This window comes from Mercenaria mercenaria, chromosome 12 (assembly GCF_021730395.1).
Source record: "Mercenaria mercenaria strain notata chromosome 12, MADL_Memer_1, whole genome shotgun sequence".
In the NCBI taxonomy this organism is placed as follows: domain Eukaryota; kingdom Metazoa; phylum Mollusca; class Bivalvia; order Venerida; family Veneridae; genus Mercenaria; species Mercenaria mercenaria.
The window spans coordinates 51367207-51385598 of NC_069372.1; the positions used below are offsets into that span (position 1 = coordinate 51367207).

Genomic DNA, 18392 nt, shown 5'->3' on the forward strand with positions numbered 1-18392 from the left:
AAAAACTGCTTATCATAGAGTCCTCCCCCTCTTCCGTCAGACACAATCAAAGCGGAAAGCGTAGTGTCCAACTGTAAACGGAGTTTGTAAACCACATGAAGAGCGTTAACCCTTGTTCGACAAAACTGATTCTGCCTTTGCGACCAGTGTAGATCACGATCAGCCTGCACATCCATGCAGACTAATCATGATCTGCACTGTTCGCCATTCAGTCAGTATTTTTGTGGTTAGTACCCCTGTTAAAATTAAATGGTACTGTAAAATTGAAAGATGGACGAATTCATAATAGAAATGTAGTAGGGTGAGGGTTAAAGGCTAGGATTTTATTGTCAACACATTAGTCAAATTTGTAATAAGATATTTATAAGCTTTTATCAAATATCCATAAAAAGCTATTATGAAAAAATATCTTGCCTTTTTGTTCATGACACAGTGGAAGATAAAGATGAAAAGTCCCTGAAAAATAATAATACAGATTATTATAATTGAATCTGTATTTTATACTTAGTGTGGAAGTACATTGCTTATGTTAGTCAAAATGTCATATATAGGTATTTGCAAAAAGCTTCCAATATGAAAAAGATATCTAAACATATGATCCAACACTATTTTCCTTGGACCCTGTTCTGTTCTGTTCCTACTTATACATTACGTTTGTGATCACGTTTATTTATAAACGAATTTGCAATTTACCAATCTCATCCGTCCGAGGTTCATCGTAGACAAACGGCGAATCATGTTAGGCCACTAGTTTGCAAGTGAACGTACAATACATTAACACACGTACTGCTAAAATCATTATTTTCATTTCTTTAAAAATATAATATTCTTAACGCGAACAATTCATTCAATGCTAATAGAATATATTTTGGTAAAGTATGTCCTATGCATTTTGTTCAGGAGTATTTAAATGACGACTCAGTATCATTGTATATTTGAAATGATAGGTTCTAAACAACCTGCAAACTATTGAAGACTGCAAAGAGGTACTGGAAGACCACTGTTTCCTCGTTGGTCGAGAATATCCCAAACAACCATGTAAGTCCCATCAGCGGCATCAGGACTATGATACCTCGCACACCAGATCTGTGAACAAGTGAATCCCATTCTGAATGTAGTTCATTTTTTGTTAGGGTTAACGTCTCACCGACAAGGGCATATGGTGATTTTTCAGCTTTTGATGATGGAGGAAGGCAGAAGGTGCTTTTTCGTGCATCATTCCATCAACGGCGGGTACTTAGGTAGAATCATCGACGTTCTGTAAGCCAGCCGGGAGGCTTCCTCAAATGAAGAATTCATCGCCCTAAGTAAGGCTTGAAGCAACACTGGTGATGGCAAGGGATTTGAAGTCAGCGATCTTAACCACTTGGCAAGCAGGCCCCCGAATACATTTAATTAATATATGATTATACAATCTTGCCAATGATACAATAAAAGCAGAGTGTACTTCTATCTTAAACTCAGATATAAGTTATATTTGTAAGGAAACGCTTGACCGGATGGAAAACCAGTCCTAAGCTGCATCTAGCTCAGCTATATTCAATATACTAACCTGCAAAATGTTTCGCTCTACGCGAACAAATCCTACACGGCTAAAAAAATACATTTTAGAAAAGTATATCCTATGCATTTGAACGTCGCTCCCACACAATTATAGGTCATATGGCGACTTTCCAGCTTTGATGGAGAAAGACCTCGGGTTCCCATCCGTGCATTAATTCATCACGAGCGGACACTTGAGTAGAACCACCGACCTTCCGTAAGCCAGCTGAATGGCTTCCTTACACGAAGAATTCAACGCTCTGAGTGAGGGACAAGTGATTGCAGGAATATTTAAATGATCTAATATACGATAATAATTATTTAGTTGCCCTTCGGAACCGATCGTAAGGTTTTATTACGATTTATTAGATGTCATCCATAATCAAGGTCTTCGTATTGCTCTTGATGTATTTAGGACATCGCCTGTTGAAAGCTTATATGTGGAAGCAAATAAACCTTTTCTTTATACACGTCAAAAAACTGTCATTGCAATATGTTTGAGGATGACTGCAAAGAAATCTAATCCTGCTCATAAAATCATTTTTAAACCAAAGTACTTCGATTCATACGAAGAAACCCCGAAACATATCAAACCGTTTGGATTTCGAATACAATCTTCAATGAATGAAACTAACTTTGAATTCAATGATATAAAAGAAAATTTCATTGCTGATATACCACCATGGACCACCATGGACTCATACTTGCCCTACTTTTTTTGATACGAAAACTTTCTTACTAGTATTCAAATCGAAATATAATAAATAATAAAAAAAAAAAACAAAAAAAAAACAAGAAGTAATATCCAAAGCCACGTCCCAAAAACGCAGCCTTCCCAAAGACACACACGAACAACACTAGCACACTGCTCACACACACACACACAATAAACACGTCAACTTACAACGATTATTTCCCATTGTACACAGACGGTTCGAAAGATGATTTAAGGCTTAAAATTAGGCTTTGAGAAACAAAAATCAAACAACACCAAATCATAGAAAAAAAGAGTTGTTTAACATGAAAATTGAACAGCATGTAAAACATGTATATTACTTTACGAAACAAGTGTCAGTATACTGATATAAACATTGAACTCCGGAAAAGGACTGCCTAAAGGGGCCCCACTTCCGGACAGTCAAACGCCTTTAAAAACTCACCATTTTCAAAGAACTATTACACATGTTGAGTGAGTCTTTAAAGACGTTTGACTGTCCGGAAGTGGGCCCCTTTAGGCAGTCCTTTTCCGGAATTCAATTTTCAATTTTCATGTTAAACAACTCTTTCTTTCTATGATTTGGTGTTGTCTGATTTTTGTTTCTCAAAGCCTAATTCTAAACCTTAAAGGATTCATCGCAAAATTACGTTAAAATAACGCAACAATATTTTCAGATGAGGCTAAAGCTATTGATTTAGCTCTAAATTTCGTATCAAAATACAGGGAAGAAATTCTACTCACTTTCTGTTTTACAGTCAATTCGTAACCGAAATACTGAAAATCCTTTCATTCAAAATATTCTTCCCATGGTTCATACACTTATTTTAACATCGCACCGAAACAATTATAGGTCATATGGCGACTTTCCAGCTTTGATGGTGGAGGAAGACCCCAGGTGCCCCTCCGTGCATTATTTCATCATGAGCGGGCACCTGGGTAGAACCACCGGCCTTTCGTAAGCGAGCTGGATGGCTTCCTCACGCCCCGAGTAAGGCTCGAACTTATATCGGTGAGTTCAAGTGATTTGCAATCAGTGACCTTAACTACTCGGCCACTCGGTTCATGCACTATCTTTCAAAATGTCAATCGTATTTTGCTGGATTCCAAGTCAGGTTGGTATTAATGAAAACGAATGACAGCATGTTTTGTACTGTAAAGCATCCTGAAAAAGTCATTTCTCAGCAAACAACCAATATTGATTTGATTTCATGGCAGTTGTGTAGACGGACTCAAAGTAAATCTTCTGGAAAAGAATGTACTTCTTTATGAGACTGATAATCAGGATAATGCTTATGTGCAAGAAAAATAATTCTATCATAATATATGTACTTACTTAACCTTTTCTATGCTCGTTTTCCTTGACATGTATGCTGTTCCGCACATAATTTTTATGACTACCGCCACAATGATGAGGTTTATCTGGAATAAAAGTACAGTTTGCACGAGTGTACATCAAGGAATTATGACATTGACTGCAGATGAAGAAGGTGAACAGTTTTCGTATAGTAAAGAACTAATGAGGCGCAAATGATGGTCGGAGTGAGGCTACTATTTTCAACTGATTACTTAATATTTACCCGTATATATTAACCATTTTAATGAATTCCTATGACTATGACGTCAACTCAAGAAGGAAGATTCTAGAGGTCACAATAATCGATCGACTGAAATTGTGTACACACGTCATGTCGTCATATGAGATACAAGTGTTGGCTGATGCCAATTTCTTAAGACGCCCCCGCAACAACAACAATAACATGTTGTTCTTTGTTGTTGCTGTTTTTTTCGTTGTTTCGCTGCCTCTTTCTGTAGCCCCCATAATAACGATTCAGCACAACAGAATAAAATACCGAATTTGTTTAAACATCGAAACGTAGCCTTAAAACTAATGTTTATTAAAAGATATGTATAATAGCATTACCAAAATGATCACCAGAACAGGGATGAGGAAGGTCCAGATAAGCCCGGTTTCTACTGAAAGCCAGCAACTGTAAATGAGATACGTAAAAAATAAAATAACACTGTTAAAACGAGATACGCAGAATATAGTACTGAACGAGATTATGTGCGTTGAGAAACACTCTAACGTAAACAATCATTTCTTTCGCTTGTTCATGGATTTTCTTATTAAATAACTTTCATATGAACTTTGACTACATTGCTCTTTGACTTTCCCAAAGCATAACATCAGTTTCCTGAAAATGGACTTTGCCTTATTGATATTACCGTTCCTGTTTTTACTTATAAAAACAGCCATTATAAATAGTTTTTTTAATGTGAACTTTTAAACGCATTTGATGTGATACTTAACATAAAATGGGCATTTGAAATTGGGATAATATCTAAATTTAAATGTCGTAACAATGTTTCCCTGACTTTACATTATTTGGCGACCTTTTCAACTGTCCATAATAAACCGAACGTCCTTTATTTTGGAAACATGTGCCGAATCTTATTGTCATAGTATGTTCATCTGAAAAATGTTCTCTGGTACTTGATAAAAATACTGGCCTTCAAAAAGTTAGTTCGAAGTAAAACACCCTTTTTGGGCTTATTTTCAGATGAAATGTGAATTTATGGTATGGAACAATGCAGCGGTCGTTGCGGTTTATTTATTTTGTTGGGTTTAATGTGGCACCGAGAAAATTATAGGTCATATGATGACTTTCCAGCTTTGATGGTGGAGGAAGACCCCAGGTGCCCCTCCGTGCATTATTTCACCACGAGCGGGCACCTGGGTAGAACCACCGACCTTCCGTAAGCCAATCGGATGGCTTCCCCACATGAATAATTCAACGCCCCGAGTAAGGCTCGAACCAACATCAGTGAGTTCAAGTGATTTGGAGTCAGTGAACTTAACTACTACTTCGGAGGCCCCCCGGTCGATGCTGTATTTCTGCCTCAGTTTAAATATATATTTTGCATCAGATTTCGCAACGGGGAAAGAAAAAAATACTGGCTGGCACTAAATGTTGATGGTTTGCATTGAAACACATAAAGTCATTTATCACATGTTTGACGTGTCGCGGGAGTTGAATAAAGCCATTAAATAAAGTGTAATAAAGCTTTGAAAAGTATTGCAGACTTTGGTCAGATTGATTTGTTTATAATAGTGTAACAAAATTGAATGGAAAAGCAAACTTGTAATAAAAAGAATATTTCATTTGTGACTTTCCACATTGAATTTACGCTTTGAATAAAATTGATAAAATGGTCGACAGAGCCTCGCATTCTATGATCTTATTCAACATCTTAAATAAATTCAATATGAAAAGACACTCATGTAATATCCTTTATGTAATAAAATATGATCTTTCATGTGTGTGCTTTGGTGTGATGTATAGAAAGTCACGCAGTATTTTCTACAAAGCTTTGAAACTTCTGGAAAAGAATGTACCTATCAGACAACATTGGCATTTATTAGTATGAAGAAACTCGATCTTTTATCCGGTGTAAAATAAAAGAATAAAACAAGGTATACTCGACACCTTTGTCCATATAAAGTTTACAGGCAAGGCAATCGGACCAAGACCGTAGACATGGACCTGAGTGCCATATGATATTAAATATTTCTCTAATTCTTATTTATTCTCCTTTGCGAACAAATGACTGTTATATGTTGAAACGTATTTCCAAACTCTTTCAATGCGAAAAACGTTTAACTTTTGAGAATATATACAACATCTACAATGGAACGTAATGTTTGCCGTTGTTTTAAAAGATCGATTTACGCACAGTGTGTTTTTTTTGTCGTGAATCGACTATCACCAATATTCTTGTAAATCCACTTAAATAGATACTACTTATTAGACACATTTCTTCTTCAAGTTAATCTTACTGTATATTGCTGCTTGGATGGATGAAAAACGCCTTTTTATCACATATTCTGATATATTTGAAGCGTTTATATAATCATAGATTTCGCAGATCACATTTGCAAAGACACATTCCAGTAAAATTACCATTACATTTAAGAATACTGTGCGAAAAACTACGTACAATTTTTCATTTCCATAGCCCTCAAGCTGAACAGCTCCCATAGTGACTGCAACAATAAGGATGGCCGAACCTGAAATTAAGATACTATCATAACATATGATGTTTGTAACAATTACTTTTTGAGCATTTCGACGGGATTCACTTATTACCTGATAGTGTAGCTGCCTAGCGACTGTAATACTTATTTACTTTAGTTGCAATTAAATAATTGTTATCTAGCGGCTTCCGTGGCAGAGTGGTTAAGGCGATTAACTTCAAACCACTTGCTCATTAACGATTCGAAACCCCGATTTAGGTTTAGAATACTTCATGTGAGGAAGCCATCCGTACGGAAGGTTAGTGGCTCTACCCAGGTACCCGCCCAAGCCTGAAAATTGCAGGAGGGGTACCTGGGATTTTCCTCTAGCTTGAAAAGCTTGAAAAGTCGCCTTAGGACCTATATTGTATTGCTATATCGATGTACTCAACAAAAACAAAATGTAATTTACTAGAATATGTGATTTCTTTAGTATACAAAAAGTCTAATTATAAACATAATATATACGTAATAGTTATATGCAGTAGATTACTTGTATTGAGTTCCGTCAAATTGTTTGGGGAGCTTAAATCCATTCATGTAAATATACTAAATTCTTCCTATACAATAACATACTGAAATGAAGTATTATTAAAATGTTCATTTTCTTTAAGGAAATATCTACAATAACCAACACAGATTACAAAATAGAAGTCCATAAACAGTATAGTGCCGGAGCATTCTTAGAGTTGCATGAATTACAAATAATTCTATAAATGCCCTTATCCCAAATCTATAAAAAAAATAATTGTAGATTGAAATTTACCGTAAAAAACAAACAGAAGGCGCAATCCAGGGCTCTGTGTATGGGTAGGTTTCACCATAATGTACGCCATATCAAGACCTAGTGCAAACATGATGGCAAACACAGAGAGATACAGGAGATGAAGTAGACCTGCTATTGCAGTACAAACAATCTGAAAATAGGTTATGTTAACATCTTATCCTTTTGTGAAATTACAAAGTTTAGTTTATAATGATTCATTTTAGATCGACTGTGAAGCAAATTCTACAACTTATATCAATCTCACTCGACTACTCATTCCCGAAGCGAAACCAGTTTGCTTCCCATTTCAATGCTAGGCGCCAAGCAAGGGAGCTACTGACACCATTTTTCATGTATTTGGTATGACGCGGCCGGTTATCGAACCAACGACCTCCCGCACTCAAAGCGGACGATGCTCTACCCATAGGCTATTACAAAGAGATCACATATATTATATTATCATTAAACTTTGATTTTAATCAATGAGAAAATAATGAAAAAAAAAAACATCAATGAAATGCCTTTCAAACACACTGGATCCTAGAAGAAAAGAAGAACATAAAAATAGAATTATAGAGTATGAGAAAGTATCCGTTCAAACAGCGTCGAAAGTTTAATTATAAACCCAAGCGCTTTCCGCTTTTAGAAAAGCCATTTTCAAGGGTACCGTTGTATTGTTTTGATTTATTATATAATTGACGATGTTAATATACAAGTTTTCGATTGTGCTAGCTTTCACCTTCTTATTTAGCAAGTGCTTTATATGTATCTTTCCTATTTCTAAATCTATCTTCTGTCTAATATTTCTTACATATGACAACAGATAAAATCTCTGAAATAGCCTTACATAAGCCCTGTATTCCAAATGGAAACAATATCGACACAAGCCGAAAATGGCATAGTAAATAGTCATTTCGCCTTAAATGCCAATGCTTCTACCACGGATATATTAGTATTTTACTATTAAAACTATATGCATTCCACATAAATCTATTTATCTTACACACTAACTCCTATATAATCGTCATATTCTTAAAGAAATATATTTCTTTCACTTTTTATAAATGCACTCCTGTTTCTTTCCAAAAAGACGTTTCATATTATTGAAAGTCAAAGAAAACCTAAATATCATATCAATATTTAATATATTACCTTGTTGCCAGTCCTGTCAACCCCCGTTAAAAACAACAGATTCGCCAAAAACAACATGCACGACAAGTTCAGTTTGATGATCGATTGGACAGATTTAACGTATCTGAAACAGATTGGATTTCCTCAGCAAATGTAACAGCATTTTTAGTTAATTAATTAAGGCTGCTAGTGAATACATTAGGAATGGTTTGAAATGTTATCTAGCGTGAAATTATCAAACATGTAGTAAATCGTACAGTCCGTGTATGATAACTCCGGAGTGACGTTTCGGACGAGTCCAATTCAGGAGGGTAATCGATAATTATCACTATCTAAGTGCACACTTTTATATTATACTACTACCTGGAACGTCTACTTTCAAGTAGAAGATTAGTACCGGTCGTAGAGCGTTAGTACGGTGCCCCTAAAGTGACATGTTACACACATTTTTTCCAATTAAGTAATGTGAGACTTTTTTTTATTTCGTTTTAAACGAAATAATCATTTCGTTTAAACGAAATAACTTATTTCGTTTAAACGAAATCATTTCGTTTAAACGAAATAACTTATTTCGTTTAAACGAAATGATTTTGTTTAAACGAAATAACTATTTCGTTTAAACGAAATGATTTCGTTTAAACGAAATAACTTATTTCATTTAAACAAAATGATTATTTCGTTTAAACGAAATCATTTCGTTTAAACGAAATCATTTCGTTTAAATGAAATAAAAAAAGTCTCACATTACCTAATTAAAAAAAAGTGTGTAACATGTCACTTTAGGGGCACCGTACGTTAGTCTTCCATGTGCGATTCTTTTATATTTCCATTGTCGCGTTGGTTCGAATCCCACCGTGATTTATACTTTTTTTAAATCTTTGCTTTTTATCTATGTTTTAATTACATTTTTTTTCAAAGACAACTGAAAATATTCAAAATGCAGTAAAACAGCACTATGGTATACAATAACGAACTGAAATATGGAAAAATGATGATGCTTGAAATAACCTTCAGAATAGTTCGTAGTATGCATTAAGCATCATTCTTATACTGAACAGTGTTTCTCTTTGCAAAAAAGACGTGGACGCCTCGGACATGTTGACTACACTAATACTGGCAATATACCAGTGAGGAATTTAACCTGCACGAATTTTCCGAGTGTTTTCGTGACTATGCATTCATAATACGATGTGTTTACACAGAGCTGATGCCTGGTCCTCTTTAAACAGAAATTAATTCAATAATATTTCTATCTAAATTTATTCCAGGAAAAATGAATGATTATGGTGGTTACCCTGAAAGAGAAACAAACAAAAATCACTTTCCTCGATTCGAACCTACGGCCCGCAAAATTAGATTTTTCAAACACCAATGCTTAACCACTGAGCTATCGGGACTGACAGACGTGTTGCAATAAAATATACCCAATATTATTGTTTATGTAAGCTGCTTTACCTTTTTTTGTTGGTTTTATAAGTCCAGAAAACATAAACAAACGTGACGTCACTCCGAAGTTATCATACACGGACTGTATATTCATCAACTGACAAAAATGTGCCGAACGGCTTTGGTCTAGTTTGTTATTTTTTCTTTTTCTGGATTAACGTAATTGCATTTTAGATTTAGTGCTGCTTATTCAAATTCACGATACGAAAAGATAAAGAAAATGTATAACAGTATCAAAGTCATCAGTACGACCCACATGTTTCTGTGTGACTGAAAAAAAAAAACGTGCGAAGTCACCCCTTTACAGCTACAAGCTAAATAAATAAGGCTATGATTGAAACCTTTCAAAATAGGAATAATTAAAGGGCGACACATGTAGAATTATGGAAGAAAAATTAAACAAAAGGGCCAAGATGGCCCTAGGTCGCTCACCTAAGAAACACACCATAACAGTGTAAAACATGTTTGACCTAGTGATTTCATGGAAACAAATATTCTGACCAATTTTCATTAACATTGGATCAAATAATTGGTCTCTTGCGATAAAACAAGCATTTTCTTAGTTATGACCTAGTTTTTGACCCTATATGACCCATGTTCAAACTCGACCTAGATTTTATCAAGGCAATCATTCTGACCAAAATTCATGAAGATCAACTGAAAAATACAGCCTCTATCACATACACAAGTTCTTTCTTTGATTTGACCAAGTGACCTAGTTTTTTACCTCAGATGACCCATATTCAAATTCGACCTAGATTTCATTAAGGCAATCCTCCTGACCAAATTTCATAAAAATCAATTGAAAAAAACAGTCTCTATCGCATACACAAGATTTTTCTTTAATTTGACCTTGTGGCCTAGTTTTTGACCTCAGATAACCTATATTCAAACACGACCTAGATTTCATCAAGGCAATCACTCTGACCAAATTTCATGAAGATCAATTGAAAAATACATCCTCTATTGCCTACACAATGTTTTTCTTCGATTTGACCTAGTGACCTAGTTTTTGATCCCAGATGACCCATTTTCGAACTCGGCCTAGATTTTATCAAGGTAATCATTCTGGCTAAATTTCATGAAGATCAGTTGAAAAATACAGCCTCTATTGCATACACAATGTTTTTCTTTGATTTGACCTAGTGACCTAGTTTTTGACCCCAGATGACCCATTTTCGAACTTGGTCTAAATTTCATCAAGATAATCATTCTGACCAAAATTCATGAAGATCAATTGAAAAATACAGCCTCTATCGCATACAAAAGGTTTTTACTTGATTTGACCTAGTGACCTAGTTTTTGACCCCAGATGACCCATTTTCGAACTCGGCCTAGATTTTATCAAGGTTATCATTCTGACCAATATTCATGAAGATCAATTGAAAAATACCGCCTCTATCGCATACACAATGTTTTCTTTGATTTGACCTAGTGACCTAGTTTTTGACCCGAGATGACCCATTTTCGAACTCGGCCTAGATTTTATCAAGGCAATCATTCTGACCAATATTCATGAAGATCAATTGAAAAATACAGCCTCTATCGCATACACAATGTTTTTCTTTGATTTGACCTAGTGACCTAGTTTTTGACCCAAGATGATCCATTTTCAACTCGGCCTAGATTTTATCAAGGCAATATTTTGACCATTTCATGAAGATCAATTGAACAATACAGCCTCTATCGCATACACAAGGTTTTTCTTGATTTGACCTAGTGACCTAGTTTTTGACCCGAGATGACCCATTTTCGAACTCGGCCTAGATTTTATCAAGGTTATCATTCTGACCAATATTCATGAAGAATAATTGAAAAATGCAGCCTCTATCGCATACACAAGGTTTTTCTTTGATTTGACCTTGTGACCTAGTTTTTGATCCGAGATGACCCATTTTTAAACTCGGCCTAGATTTTATCAAGGCAATCATTCTGACCAATATTCATGAAGATCAATTGAAAATTACAACCTCTATCGCATACACAATGTTTTTCTTTGATTTGACCTAGTGACCTAGTTTTTGACCCGAGATGACCCATTTTCGAACTCGGCCTAGATTTTATCAAGGCAATCATTCTGATCAATAGGCATGAAGATTAATTGAAAAATACAGCCTCTATCCATACACAATGTTTTTCCTTGATTTGACCTAGTGACCTAGTTTTTGACCCCAGATAACCATTTTCGAACCGGCCTAGATTTTATCAAGGCAATCATTTGACCATTATTCATGAAGATCAATTGAAAAATGCAGCCTCTATCGCATACACAAGGTTTTCTTTGATTTGACTAGTGACCTAGTTTTTGACCCAGATGACCCATTTTCGAACTCGGCCTAGATTTATCAAGGCATCATTCTGACCAATATTCATGAAGATAATTGAAAATACAGCCTCTATCGCATACACAGGTTTTTCTTTGATTTGACCTAGTGACTAGTTTTGACCCGAGATGACCATTTCAAAGTCGGCCTAGATTTCATCAAGGTTATCATTCTGACCAATATTATGAAGATAATTGAAAAATACGCTCTATCGATACACAAGGTTTTTCTTTGATTTGACTAGTGACCTAGTTTTTGACCCGAGATGACCCATTTTCGAACTCGGCCTAGATTTTATCAAGGCAATCATTCTGACCAATATTCATGAAGATCAATTGAAAAATACAGCCTCTATCGCATACACAATGTTTTTCTTTGATTTGACCTAGTGACCTAGTTTTTGACCCAAGATGATCCATTTTCAAACTCGGCCTAGATTTTATCAAGGTTATCATTCTGACCAATAGTCATGAAGAATAATTGAAAAATACAGCCTCTATCGCATACACAAGGTTTTTCCTTGATTTGACCTAGTGACCTAGTTTTTGACTCGAGATAACCCATTTTCGAACACGGCCTAGATTTTATCAAGGCAATCATTCTGACCAATATTCATGAAGATCAATTGAAAAATGCAGCCTCTATCGCATACACAAGGTTTTTCTTTGATTTGACCTAGTGACCTAGTTTTTGACCCGAGATGACCCATTTTCGAACTCGGCCTAGATTTCATCAAGGTTATCATTCTGACCAATATTTATGAAGATGAATTGAAAAATACAGCCTCTATCGCATACACAATGTTTTTCTTTGATTTGACCTAGTGACCTAGTTTTTGACCCGAGATGACCCATTTTCAAACTCGGCCTAGATTTTATCAAGGTTATCATTCTGACCAATATTCATGAAGAATAATTGAAAAATACAGCCTCTATCGCATACACAAAGTTTTTCTTTGATTTGACCTTGTGACCTAGTTTTTGATCCGAGATGACCCATTTTCAAACTCGACCTAGATTTTATCAAGGCAATCATTCTGACTAATATTCATGAAGATCAATTGAAAAATACAGCATCTATCGCATACACAATGTTTTTCTTTGATTTGACCTAGTGACCTAGTTTTTGACCCGAGATGACCCATTTTCGAACTCGGCCTAGATTTTATCAAGGCAATCATTCTGACCAATAGTCATGAAGATTAATTGAAAAATACAGCCTCTATCTCATACACAAGGTTTTTCTTTGATTTGACCTAGTGACCTAGTTTTTGACCCCAGATGACCCATTTTCGAACTCGGCCTAGATTTTATCAAGGTTATCATTCTGACCAATATTCATGAAGATTAATTGAAAAATACAGCCTCTATCGCATACACAAGGTTTTTCTTTGATTTGACCTAGTGACCTACTTTTTGACCCGAGATGACCCATTTTCGAACTCGGCCTAGTTTTTATCAAGGTTATCATTCTGACCAATATTCATGAAGATTAATTGAAAAATACAGCCTCTATCGCATACACAAGCTAAATGTTGACAGACGACAGACGCCAGACGACGGACGACGAACGCCGGACATCGAGCGATCAGAAAAACTCACCTGAGCATGCATTGCTCAGGTGAGCTAAAAACTCATGAATTATTGTAGAAATTATATTCCTCGTATATGTTATCTTACTTTGGCATAGAGGATGCACAATTGTTATGTTCTTGTTAACCCGACCAAAGTATGCCCCTAAATAGCGTATAAAATATAACGTGTCGCTTTTTATTATTGATGTTACCCATTCTTACCAAAGGCGAGGTAGGAAAGTTATTGTTAGTGGCCAGGTTCTTGATAGGACAATTTGTCATATGTATTCGCGACTTGAAATATAGTTATATAGCGATTACCGCAGCAGAATTTAATTCGATGAAATAGCGTCTTTCTGATTCATTTTATTAATAAAGCAAAATAGGATATATAAACCATGGGTTTATTCTTGCCATGGGTTTATTTTTGAAAAAAAAAAAGATACCTGAATACCCGAGCATCCCACAATGCTCTTTTAGTGTTGCTTGGCAATGTTTATACAAAATGGGTCTCTGAAGTGTAATAGCTGCCAAACCTTGAAACTGACGTGCAAATAATACCTTGTAGCTCGAAAAGTGCATGTATAAATACTACGGTAGGATTTTAAAAAATGCTGATACCATTAACCTGGGTTTATGATTTCTAAATCATCATAAAAGTCTTATACACTAATAGCTCGTCTAGCAAGAGATTAACCTCTGTCGATTGAAGACTTAAATCACAAAAAATATATGCTATGCTTCTAGAGCCATATGAATTGTGCAGTGTTCTCAAACAAAATAATTTGAACAACTGCTGTGAATTAAATTATCTAACACGTTGTTTTTATTCAAATATGTCTGAAATAACAGCAATCAAAGTCAATGACTTCGGATCATTTATGACGCTACGACAATGCATACACTGTAAAAAGTAGCAAGTGGATGATCTTATAAGGGAATAGTAAGAATATTTTTCATCAATATGGAAAATTCACATATAGAGTCCAGGGGTGGTATAGTACGTCATCAACAGGTGCGCGCAACACTTCCCGGTGCGCCTTTTTTTTATGTCAAAACAACTCGATTCGGTGAGTAAACTTGCAATTATTTCATTGGTAACGAATAGATTTGGAAATGACATATAGTCTAAAGTACCCGCATGTGCCTCTAGTTAATCACTGACTTTTGCATTTTTCAAGAAAGTCTTACGTTTAAGAGAACATTCGAGCACAATGCACTTCATGGAAACTCTTCCCCATTCACCACACCATATTATATCGCATAAAAAGAGTTTTCATGCATTTCTAATGACTAAATGCCTTGACGGGTGTTCTTTTATGGCAAACAGAGGTCAGTGATACCTTAATTAATTATTGGAATCTATAGTTTCAACGAAATCAGTAACATAAAATTTCGCCTTCCCGGTTCACCAGGTAAAACGATGCACTTCCCGGCTCACCGCCCGTGTGGTATCGTGTTTGACTTAATTATATGTAGTCTTCAATTTATTTTGACGCATGGTACTTCGGTTGCAATACCAGCAAAACTAGTATTTAGCAATGAACGTTTATGTCAGTAAAAACAGTGCTTAATTTACTTTCAATGACTATATTATGACAGATTTACTCTTTCTTTTTCAGATCACAACAGAAACACCTGAGATATTCTGTTTATCAGAATTAAATTATGAAGCTAAACACTTGGGGTTCAGCAGTATGATATCCGTAGACAGATGAACATAAACTGCATATAGTAATTCATGCATTTCTCGGGAATAAAATGACACGTCAAAAAAAATCAGAATTGTAGAAAGAACAATACCCGCTTGTTCTGGATGTTTGTGAAAAAGTCAGAAATGAAAACCACAAAAGTAGTCGTTGTTTGAGGTTCACTCACTGGCAATATGTGCAGACACCGTTTAAAACAGCTCAGTGTTACGTGTGACCACTACCGTACAATATTTAGCCATGAACAGCTTTTTAGACGGAATTTAATGTGATTTTGCGTGACTTCAAGCAATTGTGATGTTTTATTGAAACATGTTTTGTTTTGTCTGTCTGTGTTAAAGTCATACAGTGTTGTCATGCCTCTCCTTTATTCTAAATAACATGACAGATTTTGATGAAAGGCAACAGCAGTATTAAACTTTGTATGAAATGTAGTTGACACTAATGCTCATAACGGGTAAAACACAATAATGTAAATATTTTTGTTATCTCTATGTTTCGGTCAATGAACGTTCACAGATTATACTACAATGCCACTTTATCAATTTTTGTGTGTTTTTAATGAAATTTCTGAGATATAATTAGTGTAGTTGCGCAAAACCTCAACATTTTCCAGTTTAATGGTTTCAAGAGTTATTATATTCTGATTTTTGTTGATTTTGAAGTTTAGGCAGTGCATCTCCTCTTCATGTCTTTCTGTCGTGTCTGAATATTTCCAATTGTTAAGAATATGTGACATAGAGATGTACACTACTTCTTGATCGAAGAAAATTAAAGCATACAATGTGGAAAGAATTTGTCAGATATGCGATCTTAATGAAACTTAAGGTGAGTTTCATTTTTTTTAAATGTTGAGTTATAAAGAATTACATCCAAAGTTAATGAAACGTTATCATTATACTTGTATGAATGTGTATAAAATTTAGAATTGCTACATTCAAGTAATAAATCTACTTTCGTTGATTTGTGTAAATATATAACATTAGCTGATAAAAGGAAGATGTGGCTATGTCTTGAAAGTGTATGTCCGTATGTTTATGTCACAGCGGCTTCCACTGTGTAAGGGTTTAAATAAAAAATCAGTAAAATTTCCTATTTTAAATAATCTTTTATACAACAACATTTTCAACAACTAAACAGTTTAAGAAAAGCAAAATAATTTACATTGCAAGTAAAATTGTTCTACCACCGTTCAAACACACTTCAAGATTTAACATGTAATTGGGTGCACTAAGATTTGCAAGCAAAATCTGAACATTTGTCAAATGTTAAATCCTGAACCGCTTTCTAGTGTAGATTCAATCGATGTCCTATTCTACTACGTGGTTATTATAATTCGGTTGCAGTCACTCTTGTTCTTTCCCTGCGCACATCTAAAACTCCTTAATAAGAACTTTTCGTTGGCGCGATACAGTAGTTTCTCATTTTTTCCGAGCAATTGTGATGATCACGGGGCCCTGAAACGTTAAACAAAATTAAATAGTAGCATATTATTAAAAACTAAACTGAATTGGTGCGACTTTATACCTTTAAAAATATATTAAAATGTTGCTCCTTTAAAAACAACACATGATAATAATTTAACTATATAATTTTGCTTTACTTAGCATATTATCAATGCATATTCTTATTTGTCTCATCGAGTCTTGCCTTGAACTCAAGTTCGAAATCAAAGCCATCATACTCGTCTATTTTCGATGACACGCCATATATAGTTATCATGAAAAAATAATTAGAGTAACAATTTAACTAATGGTTTCCAAAATCCTTCCTATTTATAATATCATGTGTCGAAGTGCCTATCTAACTTCACCCCTTATTAAGGTTTATCTACTGTAACATTATTGAAATTAAATCAGTCATTTATATCCATACCTTCAAACAGCAACAGACATAGTCATGACAAAGTTTGGTACGAAGACCTAGTTGAGCGTTGAAATCCTTGTCTGCGGTCGTTAGAAGATGTTCTCCAATTCTCAAATATTATGTCGTACAGCTTTTGGAAAATATAATACGTCAATTATGTCTTGCATGTCGATCACTCAGCAATCCTTTTTAACATATATTGACAATTCCATTGATGCAGACTAGAAGTTTTGTTCCTTTTTCATCTTTCATGTACCTAAAATAACAAATATAAGGACATGATAGAACATAATTATATCATACATATGCACGTTTATAGTATACAACATATGTTCAAGATATGCTTCGTTCTTTCAATATTATCTTCAAATGCTTAAATGAAGTTTACGGACCATCTAGTGCAAGCGCTCTGACAATTAATTATTCGAGTTAATAGAACTTCCGGGCAAGCGTGATCACATTTACATGAGCACCAGCCCGATGTTAGTCATGCTGGAAATTGGTGAGCCGGGAAGGACATCAATTCAGTTGGGGAACCGGGAAGGCGAAATTTTAGTTTACTGATTTTTCGGAAAGTTTAGATTCCAATGACTAATCAAGGTATCACTGACATCTGTTTACCATAAAAGAACACTCGTCAATGCTTGGATTTATCAGAAATGCCTGTAAACTCTTTGTTATGCGACATAATATGGTGTGGTGAATAGGGAAGTGTTTCCATGAAGTGCATTGTGCACGAATGTTCTCTTAAACGGAAGGCTTTCTTGAAAAATGCAAACGTAAATGATAAACTAGACGCATGTGCGGGTACTTTCGACTATATGTCATTTCCGAAGCTGTTAGTTATCAATGTAATAATCGCAAGTTTACTCACCGAATCGAGATGTTTTGACACAAAAAAACCGCATCGGGAAGTGTTGCGCGCACCTGTTGATGACGTACTATACCACCCCTGGAGTCGCTATTTGACAAATTTACATTCATTAGGCTCGTCAACTGGCACAAAACCAGAAGTAAAATATCATTAAAACTGATATTGTGTGCATGTCATATCCTACCCCTAAGTACAAGAATGAGGCATGGTCGTCAACGATATAAAGTACTAGTTCATTTCATTTGCTTATTTTATCCCCAAAATGCAGAGTCGGGCGATGTGAACAATGCATACTGCAAATATTTGCAATTTTTCTTGAATCGTTCAGCTGTCACTTTTTCCTATGCCTTCTTATGTCGCAAAGAAAT

The 18392-nt window shown here is 35.1% G+C and overlaps 1 protein-coding gene and 1 long non-coding RNA gene across 2 annotated transcripts in view; both read right to left on the bottom strand.

Annotated features, from left to right (window-relative positions):
- LOC123534457 (adhesion G protein-coupled receptor L3-like) overlaps nt 1–18392 on the bottom strand; it is a 50693-nt gene that overhangs the window by 5967 nt on the left and 26334 nt on the right. The window contains exons 15-21 of the mRNA XM_045316722.2: nt 8254–8356; nt 7102–7252; nt 6260–6329; nt 4182–4248; nt 3594–3679; nt 960–1086; nt 415–456 (exon numbers count right to left, since the gene is read on the bottom strand). Coding sequence (XP_045172657.2) covers nt 415–456; nt 960–1086; nt 3594–3679; nt 4182–4248; nt 6260–6329; nt 7102–7252; nt 8254–8356 — 646 coding nt within the window. The remainder of the gene's footprint in view (nt 1–414; nt 457–959; nt 1087–3593; nt 3680–4181; nt 4249–6259; nt 6330–7101; nt 7253–8253; nt 8357–18392) is intronic.
- On the bottom strand, nt 16494–18059 carry LOC128547386 (uncharacterized). The gene is made up of 2 exons (XR_008366492.1): nt 17160–18059; nt 16494–16741 (listed from the first exon to the last, which is right to left on the bottom strand). It is a non-coding gene; the product is annotated as an uncharacterized LOC128547386 (long non-coding RNA).